The 19,679-nt window shown below is 34.9% G+C and overlaps 2 protein-coding genes across 2 annotated transcripts; one reads left to right on the forward strand and one right to left on the reverse strand.

Moving 5' to 3' along the window:
* Positions 1-104: 104 nt before the first annotated feature.
* Positions 105-19,625, reverse strand: Top3alpha (topoisomerase 3-alpha). Its single transcript, XM_065364138.1, has 23 exons — positions 16,851-19,625; positions 10,952-11,070; positions 10,131-10,846; positions 7,582-7,719; positions 7,296-7,505; positions 7,096-7,229; positions 6,902-7,020; positions 6,667-6,837; positions 6,418-6,593; positions 6,164-6,344; positions 5,987-6,094; positions 5,805-5,914; positions 5,527-5,731; positions 5,269-5,452; positions 5,100-5,187; positions 1,810-2,067; positions 1,582-1,723; positions 1,378-1,500; positions 1,243-1,302; positions 1,033-1,168; positions 680-957; positions 542-604; positions 105-465 (listed from the first exon to the last, which is right to left on the reverse strand). The coding sequence occupies exons 3-23, from the start codon at positions 10,164-10,166 to the stop codon at positions 425-427; spliced, it is 2,961 nt and encodes a 986-aa protein (XP_065220210.1). The 5' UTR covers positions 10,167-10,846; positions 10,952-11,070; positions 16,851-19,625; the 3' UTR covers positions 105-424.
* LOC135845657 (glucose-induced degradation protein 4 homolog) lies at positions 8,256-10,014 on the forward strand. The gene is made up of 4 exons (XM_065364406.1): positions 8,256-8,589; positions 8,916-9,083; positions 9,161-9,393; positions 9,472-10,014. The coding sequence occupies exons 1-4, from the start codon at positions 8,443-8,445 to the stop codon at positions 9,533-9,535; spliced, it is 612 nt and encodes a 203-aa protein (XP_065220478.1). The 5' UTR covers positions 8,256-8,442; the 3' UTR covers positions 9,536-10,014.
* Positions 19,626-19,679: the final 54 nt, after the last annotated feature.

The raw sequence follows: 19,679 nt of genomic DNA on the forward strand, positions 1-19,679 counted from the left end.
CCTCGATCAAGTTCGAGATAACATCGAAGAAAATCAAACTAAAAACCTATCAAGTTAGATCAAGATTCACATCTTGAAGTAATCTCCAAGAAGAAAACACTTCGTACGAAATAATGTATAATAAATACATTCGTTAACAAAAATCTTTACAATAAAATTCGTAAACGGCGAACAAATAAATTAAAATTACGAAAAACGTAAAAACCATCGAGTTTTAAATAATTAAATAACGGTAAAAAAATTACAAAAATTAACACAGTCATTTGTATTAATGTTTATAGCAATAAATTAAATTTACCAGAAAAAATTGTACACGTAAATCACAAAATTTGAGAAACCTACATACATATTTAATATAACGTAAATTCTTAACATAAGACATCACAATAAGAATGAATCAAGTAGTTGATCGCAGCGATGTAAATTAATCTTCTTGATTATTAGGGCAATTTTTTCGAGTATGTCCTAACGCAGATAAAAATCAAATTATAGTATCAAAACATACAAAAAACGAACGAATAAAATCGTAATAATTTTATACCTGGTTGTCGACATATTCCACATTTTCTAGGACCAGCAGTACCAGCATTAGCAGAATTGAAATCTAAATCACCAGGTAATTGCGATATAAGTCTTTCTGCCAGATTCGAACGATAAGTTACCACGTACGGGTACTTACTCTGTTTTCTACCTCTGAAGCTATTTCTCGGTTGGTTTCCATCATTACGCTGATAACCCGAACCACCAGGTCCATTGTTACGTTGATAATTTGATCCGCTGGGCCAATTATTACCGCCACCTTGATTCTGCCGACCGAAATTTTGATTCTGAGGATTATTACCGGCGGGGGGTGCGTTAGCCCATTGGAAGAAATTACAACGGCCTGGATCAGTCTGTGCTCTCGGACATACGTAAAATTCACGACCTTTGTTGACACTTTCTTTCATAACTGTCAGTCTGTTTGAAATCAACGATGTTATTAGTACTGCAGAAGAAAACAGAATACAAAAAAATACGTGATAAGGGTATTACTTTCTAGCAGCTTCGTTGCAATTGCAATGGACATCGTCGTCAAATGTGAGGAAGGTCATGGGGTCGACACCGATCGGTCTTGTATCCATATTATTACTAGGTCTAGCTCGGTTCGATGAAAATTGAGTATTAGATCCTGAGCAACGAAGAAATAAATTAATAAAAATCGTCGAAACATTGGTTAAAAATATAAAAATTACAATAACTTACCACCAGAAGCGATATTATTACTAGGTCTAGCTCGGTTCGATGAAAATTGAGTATTAGATCCTGAGAAACGAATAAATAAATGAATACACAGTCGAAATATCCGTTAAAAATATAAAAATTACAACAAAGACTTACCACCAGAAGAATACCCAGTGTCATTGTGCGAATTGAACGATTGATAATTGTTTCTTGGCTGCTGTGGCTGTTGACGTTGAACAGGAGGGTTTGCAGCACCACCAGTAGGAGCATCACCACCGGCTGAACAGATAATACGAGTTATTTTATAATAATTTCGTTCATCGGGATGGTATAATTTTACATTCACATTCAAAAACTCACCTTGGCGAGGAGATCTGATCTCTAATAATTCTAATAACTGTTGATCACAGCCAGCTACACAGCCTACATGGACATTCGGATAATACGGAGCCATAGAACCAGGCCGGAAATGGAATTTCAACAATTTCACTTCAGGACCACACTAAAAAAAAAAAACAACCACGAAACGTTAAAATTCCGCGATAATTGACCTAGATCGACGACTCACAAAATCATCGTTATGCTCACCTGAGTACAACTATTCTCAGTAATTTCTACTTTTTGTACTTTACTCGGTAACCAGATGGCATTTCGGCATTGAGGAAATCCGTTACAAGACACAAAACTCGTACTTTCTGGTCTATGTTTCAGTACCATTTGTAATCCGCATTTCGGGCATTTCATTACTTGTTTTGGTAACTCTCCGACTATCGAATCGAAATTATTATCTACGTGGTTCGCTTGAGTTTGTAAATATTTATTCAACGCCGAATCTAATTTATTTGCCTGAAAATTGAACACGTTCGGTGAGTCGTATAGTCAGACATATGACAACAGGAGTAATTGCACCCCCCCCCCCCGATCCAACGGGACAACTTTTTTCTTTAAGGGAACATCCTAAGGAACATTTTAAAGAAAACTTGCCCGAAAAAAGTTGGCCATACTTACAAAATGGCGGCCATTTTGATTGACAGGTCAGCCGAAATCGCAGATTTTGCGTTTTAACATAGAACTTGCACGAAATTTTTCAAACTTTACATAGGTAGATCGAAAGATTATGAAAAAATTTACCACCTGTCAAAATTTCAAGTCCTAAAGTGCCTTTTTCGATTTTTGGTGAATGTTTGAAAATCCAATTTAGGCCAAAAATGAGGGAAAAATCAAAATTTTACCAAATTGACCCAGAAAGCTGAAATTTGGGATATACCCTATTTTCGACATGCCAAATCGATTAGAAACGGTTTCAACCCGTTTTGAGCAGTTCTGGAGGCTCCAGCAGATTTTTGAAACTCGAAATTCCCAAAAAATTCCATCAAATTGGACTTGTAAAGCTGAAATTTATTCTAAAAACTAATTTTCAATACGCTACGAAGTACTGCAGGTGAATTTCAAGTCGTTTTGGAGCCTCCAGCGACTTATTGAAAATTCCTAAAGCCTCAAGCAGATTTTTGAAATTTTAAATTTTCACAAAATTTCATTAAATATGGAGTCCAATTTTAACACCCTTTGAAGACGACTTCAGGTGGGTTCAAGTCATTTTAGTGCCTCCAGCGACATTTTTGAGAATTACTGGAGTCTCCAGCAGGTTTAATTCTTATAAAATTTCATCAAATAGAGATGGAGAGTCAAAATTCATTGTGCAAACTAATTTTAACACCCTCTGAAGACGACTTCAGGTGTTTTCAAGTCATTTTAAAGCCTCCGGCGATTTCTTTGAAAATTACTGGAGCCTCCAGTAGATTTTTAAAACTTTAAATTTCCCCAAAATTTCATCAAAATTTCAATAAGCTACGAAGTTGACTGCTGGTGGATTTCAAGTTGTTTTGGAGCCTTCAGCGACTTTTTGAAAGGTTATATGACATTTTTTTGGAAAATTGAAATTTCCTAAAAATAGCTGGAAGCTACAAAACCATTTGAAACCACCATGTAGTCTGCAAAGTAAATTTCAGTTTGCCAACTCCATTTGATAAATTAATGTTGGGGAAATTTCGAGTTTCAAAAATCTACTGGAGGCTCCAGTAATTTTCAAAAAAATGCTGGAGGCTCTAAAATGGCTTGAATCCACCTGAAGTCGTCATCAGAGGGTGTTAAAATTGGAGTGTAGAGTAAATTTCAGCTTTCCATTTCCATTTGATGTAATTTTGTGAAAATTTAAATTTTCAAGAATCTGCTGGAGGCTCCAGGATTTTTCAAAAAGTTGCTGGAGGATCCAAAACCACTTTAAATTCACCTGCAGTACTTCGTAGCATATTGAAATTAGTTTTTAGAATAAATTTTAGCTTTATGACTCCAATTTGATGGAATTATCTGAGAATTTCGAGTTTAAAAAATCTACTGGAGGCTCCAGTAACTTTCAAAAAAGTCGCTGGAGGCCCTAGAATGACTTGAACCCACCTGAAGTCGTCATCAGAGGGTGTTAAAATTGGAGTGTAGAGTAAATTTCAGCTTTCTATTTCCATTTGATGAAATTTTGTGAAAATTTAAATTTTCAAAAATCGGCTCCAGGAATTTTCAAAAAGTTGCTGGAGGATCCAAAACCACTTGAAATTCACCAGAAGTCAACTTCGTAGCGTATTGAAATTAGTTTGCAGAATGAATTTCTACTCTCTATCTCAGTTTGATGAAATTCTGGGGAAATTTCAAGTTTCAAAAATCTACTGGAGGCTCCAGTAGTTTTCAAAAAAGTCGTTGGAGGCTCTAAAATGACTAGAAATCCACCAGAAGTCGTTTTCAGAGGGTGTTAAAATTGGAGTGTACAGTAAATTTCAGCTTTCCATCTCCATTTGATGAAATTTTTTGAAAATTTAAAATTTCAAAAATCTGCTGGAGGCTTGAGGAATTTTCAAAAAGTCGCTGGAAGGCTCCAAAACGACTTGAAATTCACCTACAGTACTTCGTAGCGTATTGAAATTAGTTTTTAGAATAAATATTAGCTTTACAACTCCAATTTGATGGAATTTTCTGAGAATTTTGAGTTTAAAAAATCTACTGGAGGCTCCAGTAACTTTCAAAAAAGTCGCTGGAGGTCCTAAAATGACTTGAACCCACCTGAAGTCGTCATCAGAGGGTGTTAAAATTGGAGTGTAGAGTAAATTTCAGCTTTCCATTTCCATTTGATGAAATTTTGTGAAAATTTAAATTTTCAAAAATCTGCTGGAGGCTCCAGGAATTTTCAAAAAGTTGCTGGAGGATCCTAAACGACTTGAAATTCACCTGCAGTACTTCGTAGCGTATTGAAGTTAGTTTTTAGAATAAATTTCAGCTTAACAACTCCAATTTGATGGAATTTTGTGGGAATTTCGAGTTTCAAAAATCTATCTGCTGGAGGCTCCAGAACTGCTCAAAACGGGTTGATACCGTTTCCAATCGATTTGGCATGTCGAGAATAGGGAATACCCCAAATTTCAGCTTTCTTGGTCAATTTGGTAAAATTTTGATTTTTCCCCTCATTTTTAGCCTAAATTCGATTTTCAAAAATTCACCAAAAATCGAAAAACGCACTTTAGCACTTGAAATTTTGACAGGTGATAAATTTTCGCATGATCTTCCGATCTACCTTTGTAAAGTTCGTGCAAGTTCTATGTTAAAACGCAAAATCTGCGATTTCGGCTGACCTGTGCATCAAAATGGCCGCCATTTTGTAAGTAAGGCCAACTTTTTTTGGGGCAAGTTTGCTTTAAAATGTTCCTTAGGATGTCCCCTTAAAAAAAAAGTTGTCCCAGAGGATCGGGCGGGGGGGGGGGGGGTGCAATTACTCCTATTGTCATATGCCGGACAGTAAGTCGACGCTGCGTACACATTTCAAGTGAAATTATTACTTGTTCGACGGATTTCACGAAAACTTCTCGATATTTTTGAATTTGCGACGCCAGAACTTGTTTCGGATCTTTAGTACCTTCGCCAATTCTGAAACGGTGAATTAAATATTACCCGAAAAATCACGTACGATGAAAAATAGGTAGTTTAGTTGCGTGAAAATCGCGTTACTTTTTCAAATCAGCTTCCAATTCAGCTCTCAAGTGAGGTTTGGACATTTCGAAACCCATACTATCGTATCCTTCGACTAGCCCTATGCCTAATTCACCGGGTACGAAGTAAATTCTATCTTGAATACCGACGTACATCCTTTGCTTGATGGTTTCGATATGTTCAGCGTGAGTAGCATCGGTACCTGAACAAATATTCGGAGTATTATTTCGCCATCGAAAAGTAATTTCGATACAAGTACGTAAAATCAAGTCGAACCGATGCCATTCTTTTCCATAAGTGAAATGAGATCCGCTTCGGTTAATAGATTAGGAGCGGAGGTTTGTCCTTCGACCATATCGAAACTCGTAGGCTCGAATGTTTTGATATTCTCGTAGTTATGGATCTCTTTAGCGTTCCATTTCTCGTACGGATACACTTCTAAGTAATTACGTTCTTGGATGATTAAACCGTTAGCTAGGAACTAAAAATATAAAACCATAATTAGCACGCTGATACGAGGCAAGAAGAGACGCACAAGTCGATCAAATATACACCTTTTCGTCATTAATATCGATAGTTACGATGGTTTCTAATCCCACAGCGTTATCAGAAACACAGGCGAGGAAGTGCCGAACGATGTATTCGTACAATCTAGCTTCGTTACCTGAAATCGAGACAATGATTTTATCCGAAATAAAAAAATTTTGAATCGGTGCGATGAAAAATATTGTATTACCAGTCAGCGCATTTGTATATTTTGTGGGATGAATAGGAGGATGGGCTTGATCGGATTTTTTCCCTTGTCTCGGACGAGCACCAGCGTTTAATACTTTCTGGACGAATCCTAGAAAATAAATAACGATGAATTTCTGTTCAATCTTCAACTCGATTGTACTAAAATCAGCGTACTAACCTCCCCATCTAGCATCATTTTGTTGCATTTCGACTAAACCTCTCAAATTCATATTATTAGGAAAAATATTCGTTTCTGTTCTGGGATAACTGATAAAACCCTGAGTATATAAGCGTTCGGCCAAACGCATCGTTTCTTTGGCACTCAGCTTCAATTTACGACTAGCTATTTTCTCCAATTCCTGCAAAAAAAATCACTCGATAATTATCAGTGGAACTGCAACATCCATCTCAAAGTATCAAACAGTTATTTACAATTGTATCCAAAGGAACCGGTCTGTATTTATACTTCGTTTTAGTAGAAATATTTTCAACTTTAGCGATCAGATTTTCTCGACATCTTTCGTATAATATTTCGCAAAACTGTTTATCAAATAAACGAACTCTTTGCCAATTAAATTCTACGGTAAGATCTTCGATTTTATGAGTAACTGTAACAAGAATTATACGTAATTTTAGAACAACAGGATCGCTTCGATCACGTATTTTCAAACTAGCTGTTACCCTTCAGCTTCCAGAAAGTTTCCGGTATGAAATTTTGCACAGCTTTGTATCTTTCTACGACGAAACCCAACGTGGGAAATTGACAGCTACCGTAACTAATCAAGCAATTAGCTAACACTTCGGGGAATACTTTCTGTAATCTCAGCGTTTGAAATCGAGTGAATGCAGCACCTGAAAATCATTCGTGATTAGTTTGGTCGAATAATGGATTCGAGAAATCTGACGCAATACGAACCAATTCTTAGATCAAGCTCGCTTCTGACCTCAACCGCCGCGTTCAAGTTTTCATTCGGTCGTTCTAAATTCTCCACAGCTCTTTTTACCGATTGTCGAGTAATCTCTGAAAATTTAGCTCTAAAACAGAATTCAGTTACGTAAGTTCAACAATGGTAGAAATGAATGCTCAAATAATAATCGATGGTTTTTCACCTGTAAACTCGTATACCAGGTTTAACTTTGGTACAAATCGAAATCACCTCGAAACCGATATTTTCTCCTTCTCTATCGCAATCAGTCCATACAACAAGAGCATCGCATGTTCGAGCTTCTTTTTCTAAATTTTCCTGTAATGAAATCGTGATTATTTTTCGTACTTCACCGGACGATTATTAATTACTTCGAGCATATACTTTAACCAATCTGCTGTTTTCTGGGCAGTGTTTTACTACAGGAGCATCGAATAACGCTTCGGGTGAACAACCAGTCCATTTGGAATAATTTCCTATAAACTCGTAGTTGAGAACATGGCCGGAAACTGATGTCATTACCATTCTGACATTTTGATCGAATAATTGGTAATTGAATTCGTATATTTTGTTGTATTTCGAGCGACCTTCTCTCTGTAAAACAAACTCGAGTCAAGCTCAAGAGAAATATGCGAACTGTGCTAATTAAATCTGATACAGTGTAACATACTTTGAATGGGTTGCCTCCTGATAGATGACCGGCTATGTGTTTGGCAGCGTCATTTTTTTCAGCTACATTTAGCACTTTCATGGTATACACCCCAGCGTTCTGGCTATACGCGCGAAAACGTTGAGATATTAGGGATACCTTGAATACATTTCGAAACAAAACCATGTGTAAGATTTGAATTAGAATGAAAGGAAGATGAATACATTAACATCACTCGTAGAGCTCAGTAAAGATATCAATTGTTTTACAAACAATATAAATTATTCCAATTTCATCGAGAATTACTAAATTAAAATTATAAAATTTCAAAAAGGCGGTTTGATCTGCACAGTTATCAAGACTTTATCAAAAATTTTGATTTAAAAAAAAAATAAATTCGTAAAAAAAATAAAAACACACACGTGGCTCGCTATTGGTCCGTTAGAAAATCAAATAAACCAATGAGAATTCGTTCTACGCTCACGGAAACTCTAAACCACGTTTTTTTTTCAAAAAAAAAATCTGCCCGTAACGTAACCAGAAACGGTTAAGCGATCAAAATCGGAATCCGAAACAGAACCAAACGAAATCCAAACGAAAAACGTGCCGCCCGTACCGTTCCGAACACGACCGGAAGCCGGAAACACCCGAAGTACCCGAAGTTCTCCGTTTCGTCGCAAATGATCTGCGCATAGATGCAAGTTGTTCTAGAAGAATGCAAAATTCAAAAAAATTTTCCTTTTAACATTGTAGTAGTACGAAAAATGAAAACAAACATTTCGAACTCAGATTGCTAAAATCGTAGTGTTTCAATCATCAAAATCAAATGTCATCTTGAAGCCAGCAGCTCGGGTGTTAATCAAAAAACCTCTTGGAGAAGTTATGCCCGTAAGGGTTGAATTGGTACCACCACCTCCTGCGAATTCTGGACAACCTGGTATCACTCGTTCATTGCTATATAATGGCTCTAGATTTCAAGGACATCAAAAATCCAAAGGAAACAGCTACGAAGTCGAAGTAATCTTACAGGTATAATCATTAATTCAACTATTCCATCATTCGTAGCTCAAACTCTTATCGAGTATCCCTTCGCCAAACTCCGGACTGCGAAACAATCCACGAACCGACGCCGTAATCTGATGCTTTCGAAACTGCTGGGTCATTGAAATGCAAATTTACTAAGTTCATTCGCCGGAAATTCTCATTTTCAACGAGTACTTCGTTACTGCACACGAACTCGACTCGGAATTGATTTCATACGTTTACTATTTGGAGAAATACTCCCATACTCGAAGTACGAACTCGTTCGTCGTATCTTACTCGACTAATTCGACGCTTTTTGGATTTTTTTACAGCATGTTGACGAAGAAAACTCATATTTATGTGGATATCTGAAAATCAAAGGACTAACCGATGAATTTCCAACCCTGACTACTTTTTTTGACGGCGAAATAATCAGTAAGAAATATCCATTTCTAACGAGGAAGTGGGATGCGGACGAAGATGTAGATAGAAAACACTGGGTACGAATAGTAATCACATTTTATGGCATTCGAATTAAATATATTCGAGTCGTTGAAATCTTATCGTCTGTTTTCAGGGTAAATTCCAATCATTTTACCACTACGCTAAAAATTTCAATTCGGATACATTCGACTATGAAGCCATGCAGGCTAATGATTTCGTATACATGAGATGGAAGGAACACTTCCTCGTTCCAGACCATACGATTAAAGATATAAACGGAGCATCGTTCGCGGGTTTTTATTATATTTGTTTTCAGAAATCCGCAGCCACCATAGAAGGATATTATTATCATCGAAGTTCCGAATGGTAAACACATCTTCTCCGCCTAATCGAGCCGAAATTACTCCACGAATTTATTCTAATAACTGTATGTAATTTTCACAGGTACCAATCGTTGAATTTACACCACGTCCCAGAACACAGTATACAAATATACGAATTCAGATGAATAAGCTTTTTCTTCTGTCATTGCTGCAAACGCCATCGACATTCGAATTTCAGAAAAACCATCGCGCTTTTTGTTCTTTTATATTTTCGACATCTTTCGACAAGTTTTTCCCTCTCAGCTGAACGTTATTATTAGCTGTTTGTTTTCGTCTGAACTTATACCCAATTATTTATTATACAATAAAGACGTTAAAAAAAAAAAAGAGAAAACTTGAAAGAATATATAAAGTATAGTAGAAGATTAATTTTTTTTAAAAAGATTTTGTCCGGTCATATTGTTAACAACTTGTAACTTTATATAAGATACTTTCCTATTTATTTTAAACATTATAGATTTGTATGATACGCTTTTTAAGTTTTATGTTGTTTACTTTTTAATTGAATGTACATGTAACATTGATCTTCGCTTGTTATATATTTTTTGTAATGACGAATAAAACAAAAATCTTGATCTGAATTTATTCGTAATTCAGATTGTAATTCGTATTTTTTTTTTATCATTTTATCTACGTTCGATTATCTTTTTCGGCGTTGCTCAAGTATTTTCGTTTCGGATTTATAAATTAGAATTGATTAACTGACAAGAGTAAACTCACCATTATTAGAGTACGATGAATCGAGTTGAGTATCATTTTTGCGCGAAGAGATTAAACGATTTACACGTCGGTATGTTACCAATATTGTCATTTTTCAATGCTCAACTCGCAATTTGAATTTAGATTCGTGATCGAGAACATTAAAATCAATTCTACGAATTGTACGAGTAGATGATATTATGAAACTGGTGATTAGTACTTTCATTATTATTATCTGTATTAAGATTATACATTTTGATTTGTAAAATGGCGAAAAACTAAACGAAAAAATGATTTAATTTGAATGAAAATCGAATAATTGGAAACAACTCGACTGTTCCAATAAGAAACGATGAATCGGAGTACGGTAACTAAATTGAATGATTTAAAAATTCTCATCTAATACTATTGATTTCTTTTATATCTCGATGAAATGTTACAAACATATTATCTTTAGGTATCAAAATATCCAAATTCATTCAATCTTGAAAACAGCAAGAAACGTTGATAACACATTGGAATAAGCAAAACATATTTAAACAACGATCCAATGTTCTGGTTAGATTATCTTACAGGGGTTTTAAAAAATCAGCTTGACATCAACCTTGTTTTCTAATTTCTTTTGATTCATATTTTGGTACATACGTTCCAATATGATATTATATTCTGTAGTATTTCTTATTCTTAATTTCAAGTACTTTACTCGATTCGGTCTTGGTTCTAATGGAATAAACAACCTGGGAAAAAAATGAAAAAATATCAAGAAACTTGACCACTTTTGGAATGATGGGTTATCTTAAATCATTTATATATGATCTCGATGAAAATAAAAAAGTGCTTACTCTGGATGGGCTGTTGACATCCTACGGATCGTCTCCAGAACACATGCGCATGCGGTGATGGTTTCTCTGGAGCCATATTTCAAATTATAGAGTTATTTTTGAAAGATATATTCCCACACCTATAAAAATTACGAACAAAATCAATCTAAGTTAGAATAAAATCATCAAAATAACCTTATTACGTAGGTAAAAAGGTACATAATCGATGAATTATTAATTTACTCGCAATAAAGAGAATATTCCGAGTAGGTACCTATGAAATTATTATTAATAAAACAATTTCACGAATAACTCAAATTCTGAACAAAACCCAATCACATTAGCTAAAAACCCACCGGATTTAAAGCTGAAAATCGAATACCTCTTCAACGTCACAGTTGAAATATCATTCATCGGATTATTGTAATTGATTTTATGCTCTTCTAAAATAAATATATAGGCATGTTTTTCCCCCATTTTGATAAGTCGTACGATATTTTTTCAAAACCCTAGAAAATCGTGATACAATTTTGGACTCGAAGTTCTTCAAAAATGTTCAGCGTACCTTTACGTTGAAATATTTGAATTCCTCGTTAAATTTTAACCCATTTTGACACGTTGCATCGTACTTTTTCAAAAAAATATCGAAAATTTAGACCCAGTTTTGATTAGAAAAAAAAAAGGTGATATCCTTAGCCCTCTCCCTTCCCCCCACTTGATAGAATCAGGCGCAACTTAAGGAAATTTATTTTTAAAAAATTATGTATTACATTATTAATTAATTTTTATTAAAATTAAATTTAAAATGATGAGATAAAATTTTAATTTAAAAAAAAAAAAAAAAAAATTTATTTTTTTATTAAGTAATTTAATTTTATAGGTAATTATATTAAATGCATATTGTATTCCTTTGTTTTTGTTTGCGGTGTTATAAAAGTAATTGAGAGTAGTTTCAAAAATATAGTCACTGGAAATTTCAAGAGCTCAAAAGTGAGCTTTTTTTTTAAATTTAAATTTTCAAAAACGTACCAACTATTGGTAGGATGATTGTTAAAACATTGAGTAGAAATCCAGAAAACTTACATTTTTATGATACCTAAATACAAATATAAATAAACGTCTCATCATAAGTCATAATGACATTCGCAAAACTATGGGGGGAGGGGGTAATAGAACCCACCTTTTTGGTCAAAAGTGGGCACAAAAAAGGCAAATATCGTGTGACATGTCATTTCATACATTTTTGAGAGTGCTGATAACGAATATCAGCCCATTTTTTCGATTTGGTCCATTCAAAGGCCCCTATTGGACCACTCAAATTTCTTTTTAGGAGCGTCAAATACAAAATTGATTAATTTCTTCCGCCATTTTGAGTAAATTACATAAGATTCGGGAAGCTAATGAGAGATTCACAATCACTGTGTCACAAAATCAAACTATAGTATTCGTATATTCAGTGCTCTCGAAACCATATTAAAGGCCATTTGTCTCACGATTTCTTCAGTTTTCAGATTTTGGAAACCAGCAATGAGGGGTTTGGAGAGTTGGAATCCGAAAAATAAGTTGATATTTGTATTCAACACTTTCGAAAACATATGAAACAATATGTCACACGATATTCGACATCTTTTTCACATTTTTCACCAAATTTTTGGGACTTGCACCCCCCCCCTCTTCTTGCTAGGTTTTGCGAATCCTATTTTTATCACAAAAAGTTGAATTTACACGAGAAGTGTCTCGAAGCCAAAATTCGAGAAGCTGAAATTCATTTTTGACGAATTTTAAAAAATTCAAATTCCAGCTAAAAATTGAAAAAAAATCAAAATTTCAGGAAATTCACCTAGACAGCTGAAATTTGGTTTGTAGCCTATTTTCGACCTTCCAAGTCGATTGGTGACGGTTTCGAACGGTTCTGGAGCCTCCAGCAGATTTTTGGATTTTCCAGTATTTGAAAAAACGCTGTAAAAAGTAGGGTGAAAATGGAATTCAGCGCCTATATAAAGAGTAAACTCGGATTTTCCATCTTTGTAACCCTTTTCGATCAATTTTGCAACGTAGGTATTTTCAAATTATTTCTGCGCCAGTTCGAATTCAAAATCTTCTCCAGTGATTATTTTGGCCAAAAATTGAAGGAAAAAAAATAAGGGAACTACTTGAGGTGTCACACTCCGATTTGAATGAGACCTCGATTTTTGGAAACAGCATAGTCTAAAACCCCCAAAATCACATTTTCAGCTGCCCAAATACATTTTTTGATTTTTTGGCGAATTTTTGAAAATTCAAAATTGACTGTTTTTGGCGATTTATGCTGTTTTTTTAAAAAAGTACGTACATGATCAATAAAAATGGTCGAGATAAGTCCCAAAACTAATATCAATTACCCAAATCCAAATTTCACAATTTCCAGCCATTCTGGAGCCTCCAGCGGAATTTTTCAATTTCTCCAGAATTTTGAATTTGCTCCAGAAGATGTGAATATGCAGTTAGGCAGCTAAAAATCGAGTTGTATACTACACTCTACCTGTTTAACGAGTTTATCCACCTTTGAGCCGATTTTGAGAGTGACACCTCAAAAGTGGCTTTTTGACCAAATTTTTTCAAAATTAAAAAATCAAAAAAAATCAAAAGTTTTCCGTTTGTGTGGAAATTTTTAAAATTCACGCGAATCGCTGTATTTTGAACCCCCAAATCAAAATTTTACAATTTCCAGCCATTCTGGAGCCTCCAGCGCGATTTTTCAATTTCTCCAGAATTTTGAATTTACTCCAGAATGCGTGAATATGCAGTTGGGCAGCTAAAAATCGAGTTGTGCATTATACTCGACCGGTTTAACAAGTTCAACTGCATTTGAGCCGATTTTGGAAGTGACACCTCAAAAGTGGCTTTTTGACCAGCTTTTTTCGAAATTAAAAAATCAAACAAAACAAAAGGTTCCCGTTTGTGTGGAAATTTTCAAAATTCACGCAAATCGCTGTATTTTGTCCAAAACTAACCCTCCAAATCCAAATTTTACAATTTCCAGCCATTCTGGAGCCTCCAGCGCGATTTTTCAATTTCTCCAGAATTTTGAATTTGCTTCAGAAGGCGTGAATATGAAGTTGGGCAGCTAAAAATCGAATTGTATATTACACTCGACATGTTTAACGAATTTATCCTCATTTGAGCATATTTTGAGAGTGACACCTCAAAAGTGGCTTTTTGACCTGATTTTTTCAAAAATAAAAAATTCAAAAAATCAAAAGTTTCCCGTTTGTGTGCAAATTTTCGAAATTCATGCGAATCGCTGTATTTTGTCCGAAACTAACCCCCAAATCCAAATTTCACAATTTCCAGCCATTCTGGAGCCTCCAGCGAGATTTTCAATTTCTCCAGAATTTTGAATTTGCTCCAGAAGGCGTGAATATGCAGTTGGGCAGCTAAAAATCGAGTTGTGTATTATACTCGACCGGTTTAACAAGTTCAACTGCATTTGAGCCGATTTCGGAAGTGACACCTCAAAAGTGGCTTTTTGACCAGCTTTTTTCGAAATTAAAAAATCAAAAAAATCAAAAGGTTCCCGTTTGTGTGGAAATTTTCAAAATTCACGCCAATCGCTGTATTTTGTCCAAAACTAACCCTCCAAATCCAAATTTTACAATTTCCAGCCATTCTGGAGCCTCCAGCGCGATTTTTCAATTTCTCCAGAATTTTGAATTTGCTCCAGAAGGTGTGAATATGAAGTTAGGCAGCTAAAAATCGAGTTGTATACTACACTCTACCTGTTTAACGAGTTTATCCCCCTTTGAGCCGATTTTGAGAGTGACACCTCAAAAGTGGCTTTTTGACCAAATTTTTTCAAAATTAAAAAATCCAAAAAAATCAAAAGTTTCCCGTTTGTGTGGAAATTTTCAAAATTCACGCGAATCGCTGTATTTTGAACCCCCAAATCAAAATTTCACAATTTCCAGCCATTCTGGAGCCTCCAGCGCGATTTTTCAATTTCTCCAGAATTTTGAATTTGCTCCAGAAGGCGTGAATATGCAGTTGGGCAGCTAAAAATTGAGTTGTGTATTACACTCGACCTGTTTAACGAACTTATCCACATTTCAGCTGATTTTGAGAGTGACACCTCAAAAGTGGCTTTTGACCAAATTTTTTCAAAATTACAAAATCCAAAAAATCAAAAATTTCTCGTTTCTGTGGAAATTTTCAAAATTTACGCGAATCGCTGTATTTTGTCCAAAACTAACCCTCAAAATCCAAATTTCACAATTTCCAGCATTTTTGGAGCTTCCAGCGCGATTTTTCAATTTCTCCAGAAATTTGAATTTGCTCCAGAAGGCGTGAATGTGAAGTTGGGCAGCTAAAAATCGAGTTGTGTGTTATACTCGACCTGTTTAACGAATTTATCCACATTTGAGCCGATTCTGGAGCGGACACCTCAAAAGTGGTTTTTTAACCATGCTTTTTTTCAAAATTAAAAAAATCCAAAAAATCAAAAGATAACCAGTTTGTGTGGAAATTTTTGAAATTCACGCGAATCGCTGAATTTTGTCCTTAACTACTCTCCTCCCCCAAATCAAAATTTTGCCATTTCCAGCCCTTCTGGAGCCTCCAGCGCGATTTTCAATTTCTCCAGAATTTTGAATTTGCTCCAGAAGGCGTGAATATGATGTTGGGCAGCTAGAATTCGAGTTGTATATTACACTCGAACTGTATAACGAGTTAATCCACATTTCAGCCGATTTTGAGAGTGACACCTCAAGTGTAGTTTTTTGATGTGTCACTCTCGCTCCAGAATGGCTGGAAATGGTAAAATTTTGTTTGGAGGGGGGAGGGGGGTAGTTGAGGACAAAATACAGCGATTCGCGCAAATTTCAAAAATTTTCTCATAAACGGATTTCTTTTGTTTTTTTAGATTTTTCAATTTCGAAAAAAGCTGGTCAAAAAGCCACTTTTGAGGTGTCATTCTCAAAATCCCCTCAAATGTGGATAAATTCGTTAAACAGGTCGAGTATAATGTACAACTCAATTTTTAGCTTCCCAACTGCATATTCACGCCTTCTGGAGCAAATTCAAAATTCTGGAGAAATTGAAAAATCGCACTGGAGGCTCCAGAATGGCTGGAAATGGTGAAATTTGGATTTGGGTAATTAATATTAGTTTTGGGACTTATCTCGACCATTTTTATTGATCAAGTACGTACTTTATTTTAAAAAAAGCATAAATCGCCAAAAACAGTCAATTTTGAATTTTCAAAAATTCGTCAAAAAATCAAAAAATGTACTAGGGCAGTTGAAAATTGGTTTTGGGAATTTTAGACTATGCTCTTTCCAAAAATCGCAGTCCCGTTCAAATCGGAGTGTAACACCTCAAGTGGTTCCCCTGTGAGTAAATTTGCTGAAATTTTGATTTTTTTTCCTTCAATTTTTGGCCAAAATAATCACTGGAGAAGATTTTGAATTCGAACGGGCGCAGAAATAATTTAAAAATACGTTGCAAAATTGATCGAAAAGGGTTACAAAGATGGAAAATCCGAGTTTACTCTTTATATAGGCGCTGAATTCCATTTTCACCCTACTTTTTACAGCGGTTTTTCAATACTGGAAAATCCAAAAATCTGCTGGAGGCTCCAGAACTGTTCGAAACCATCACCAATCGACTTGGCTGGTCGAAAATAGGGTACAAACCAAATTTCAGCTGTCTAGGTCATTTCCACTCTGCTTTTCACGGGAGTGTGACACCTCAAGAAGTTCCCTTGTCAGAAAGCTGAAATTTAATTTGTATCATATTTTCATCCTTCCAAGCCCTCTTTTCAAACCGTGAGGTTCCCTTGGGAGTACATATAAAACCAATTCGAAGCATTAAAGAAGAAAATTGGCGAAGATATAATGCTCATAAATGCTATCATAAAGCTCAAATTAATGAAATAGGTACCTACCTCCAAATTTACAAACCGTAGTTAAGCAAATGAGGCCAATTCAATTTTCAATGAAGGACCAAGAAGACGAATACAAATCAGCAATGAACAACATACACGTCCTAAGCACACTTTACAATTCACATGATCAGGTTTCAATTTCTTATTTTGATTTTGAATTTCATTCCATCACGAGCGAATCAAACTCAGTCTCAAAGCAGGGGCCAAAGGGGTTCACATGTTTCAACCATACCATTTTAATTTATTTTTGAGGAGATTGAATCAAGCAAGGATCACTTTGAATTCAACGAGGCTTCGAAGGATATGATATTTGAGTTCTAATTCAGATCCAAAACTGATCAGTACAAATTCAATTCCAACGTCTTTTTTTACACCTCACAAGAACCTCAACCGGACTCCAAAAAAAGGGCATATGAGAGCAATTCGAGAAATAGACCTCATACAAATGCATTAAATTATTGATTAGGCGCAACAATCAACCACACAATTTCCAACAAAAAAAAAAATCAATGTCAATTTCACAGTGCAACGTTAATATTAAAAAAAAAAAAAAAAAAAAAAAAAATACACCTCGACTACGATAATTTTACTATAGAAACATCAAGTACTTTTGTACACTACGTACATATAAGAATTATTCAAATCGTTTAAATTAATTTTAGATCAAAACTGATGATTTTGCTTTCATCTGAACACGACTTCCTGTATTATCTATCTATACGTATGTTCGTTTATAGCCTAACTGCGCTGCATTCATCGAACAATTTGAATCACTATCATTTTTATGATGAGTAATAGCCTACAGTACGAGCAACTAATCACTAATTAGTAATTCTTTGGTGTTCGTTCATCGTTGGTTATAATAATTTTTCACATCTCGAATTCCCAAAAGATAAAAACTAAAAACTATTCGAACATCGACGTCAATTGTCAAATTTCAACGACTACTTCATCAAAAGTGTATTCCAAAATACGATGTGATTATTCGACGATGAAATACAATCAGATATTTAAAACCTTTGACTATATATACATGGACTGCTATCTCCTATTGTTGTTGAATGGGAATCGTGAAGCCAAAGCAATAGAGGTACTAGATCGGGACATGGGCTCTGAGCATGCGCGAGATTTCGTTGCAACGAGCGTAGCGGTTGTTGGAACGTAGGAGGGTGTTCGTCGCTCCGTGGTTCACCGTGATTGGAAGGTGCGAGGGTGGGTGGGATTCCTGCGCGCGCATGAAAATTCCCGATGCTCCCGATCTAGTACCTCTATTACTTCGGCTTCATCGGCAACAATGAAGATAGTAGTCCATGTATATATAGTCAAAGTTTAAAACCAAGTTCAAAAAAGTATACTTCGCAATGAGCAAATTATATAGCTGTTCCATCATCGCGAAATTCTCAACAGCCAAAAGACACCGTTCAATCACACGTATTTTAATTTTTTTTTTAAATTTAAAGCACGCTTGTTTTTGAATTAGAAATTATTATTCAAAACAACCATATCGATAGACAGAAGAAAAAAATTAAAAAATATCAAGATGAGCTGATTATACTACATATATAAGCATCGATTATGAAACACCAATACACAAAGATGCCCTTGACTCGTACTAGTCGTATCCATTCGTACGAAAAAAAATCAATGTTTAACCTATTTTAATTACATTAAGGTACGAATTTTGAATAATTTATTTTGCATTACATCATAAATTGATCTTCCAAAAATATATCTTACAGGGTAATTTTTTGTTAAAACAAATAAAACAGCTCCCTATATAGGTGCAATTATCCTACACGTATTCTATCTCAATGAAAAAAACACATCATTGCGATAATATACAAACGTACATTTTACAAGAATAATAAATAAAAAGAAAAAAAAACAGACAAAACCGAAGCTAACGTATAGAAAATTCATAATCAGCTTGAAATTTCAACAACGTGTGTATATGTGTGTGTTTAAATAAATTATCGAGGAAAATATATAGAAAACTCAAAGGCAGGATGATGATTCTGAGAGAAAAACAAAAAACCAGTCGTCGTTACGAGTATAACTAATTTCTCAACGATGACAACTCAGCAGAAAAACGTCGAATCATCGATTAGTAGATTTTAGAGCTGATGGAGTAGCTCGATGAGATGAGAAAACTTCTTTGCCAAATGGAATGTGAATATGCGAGCAACTAATGGCATAATTTCATTTACACAATCGAATAACGTCTAACGTTGATTTCCAATGCATTGTTTATAGCTAAATTTGACCGATATTTTACACTTTAGTCTTCGTTCGTTCGTAATCGACGAATACAATAGCTCGGCTAATTCGTGTACAATGTTTAGTTCACATTCGAATTTCGATGGTTTCTCCTTACAGACTTGGTCAACTCTTGTTTAGCTAGGAAGAAATCGACCACTCGAGTGGTTTCTACCATTTCAATCAGCAATATACTATGGAATAGAATCCTCACAAATATACATCGAATTTCTTATCATAATATTGTTTAATAAAAACAAGCCTCTGAAAACGAACATACATCTAAGACAAGTATATAAAAGCAAATAAATGGTACATAGTTTTTACACATCGTATATATAAAGAACAAAAAAAAAAATTACTAAAAAAAAAGAACTGATCATTTCGAAATGAAAACCGAACAATTGAAAAGAGCACAACGTGCGTTTGTTAATTAATCAGAGAGAAATAGAGAAGAAATCATATAGTTGACCCAAAACATCGAATGAAAATTAAATAAAAAATACAAGAACGAATAAATATTAATCAAAAACAAACACGTAGGGATTGAAATTGAAACGATGAGGAGGTATT

The sequence above is a fragment of the Planococcus citri genome, chromosome 1, assembly GCF_950023065.1.
Source record: "Planococcus citri chromosome 1, ihPlaCitr1.1, whole genome shotgun sequence".
Taxonomy (NCBI): Eukaryota; Metazoa; Arthropoda; class Insecta; order Hemiptera; family Pseudococcidae; genus Planococcus; species Planococcus citri.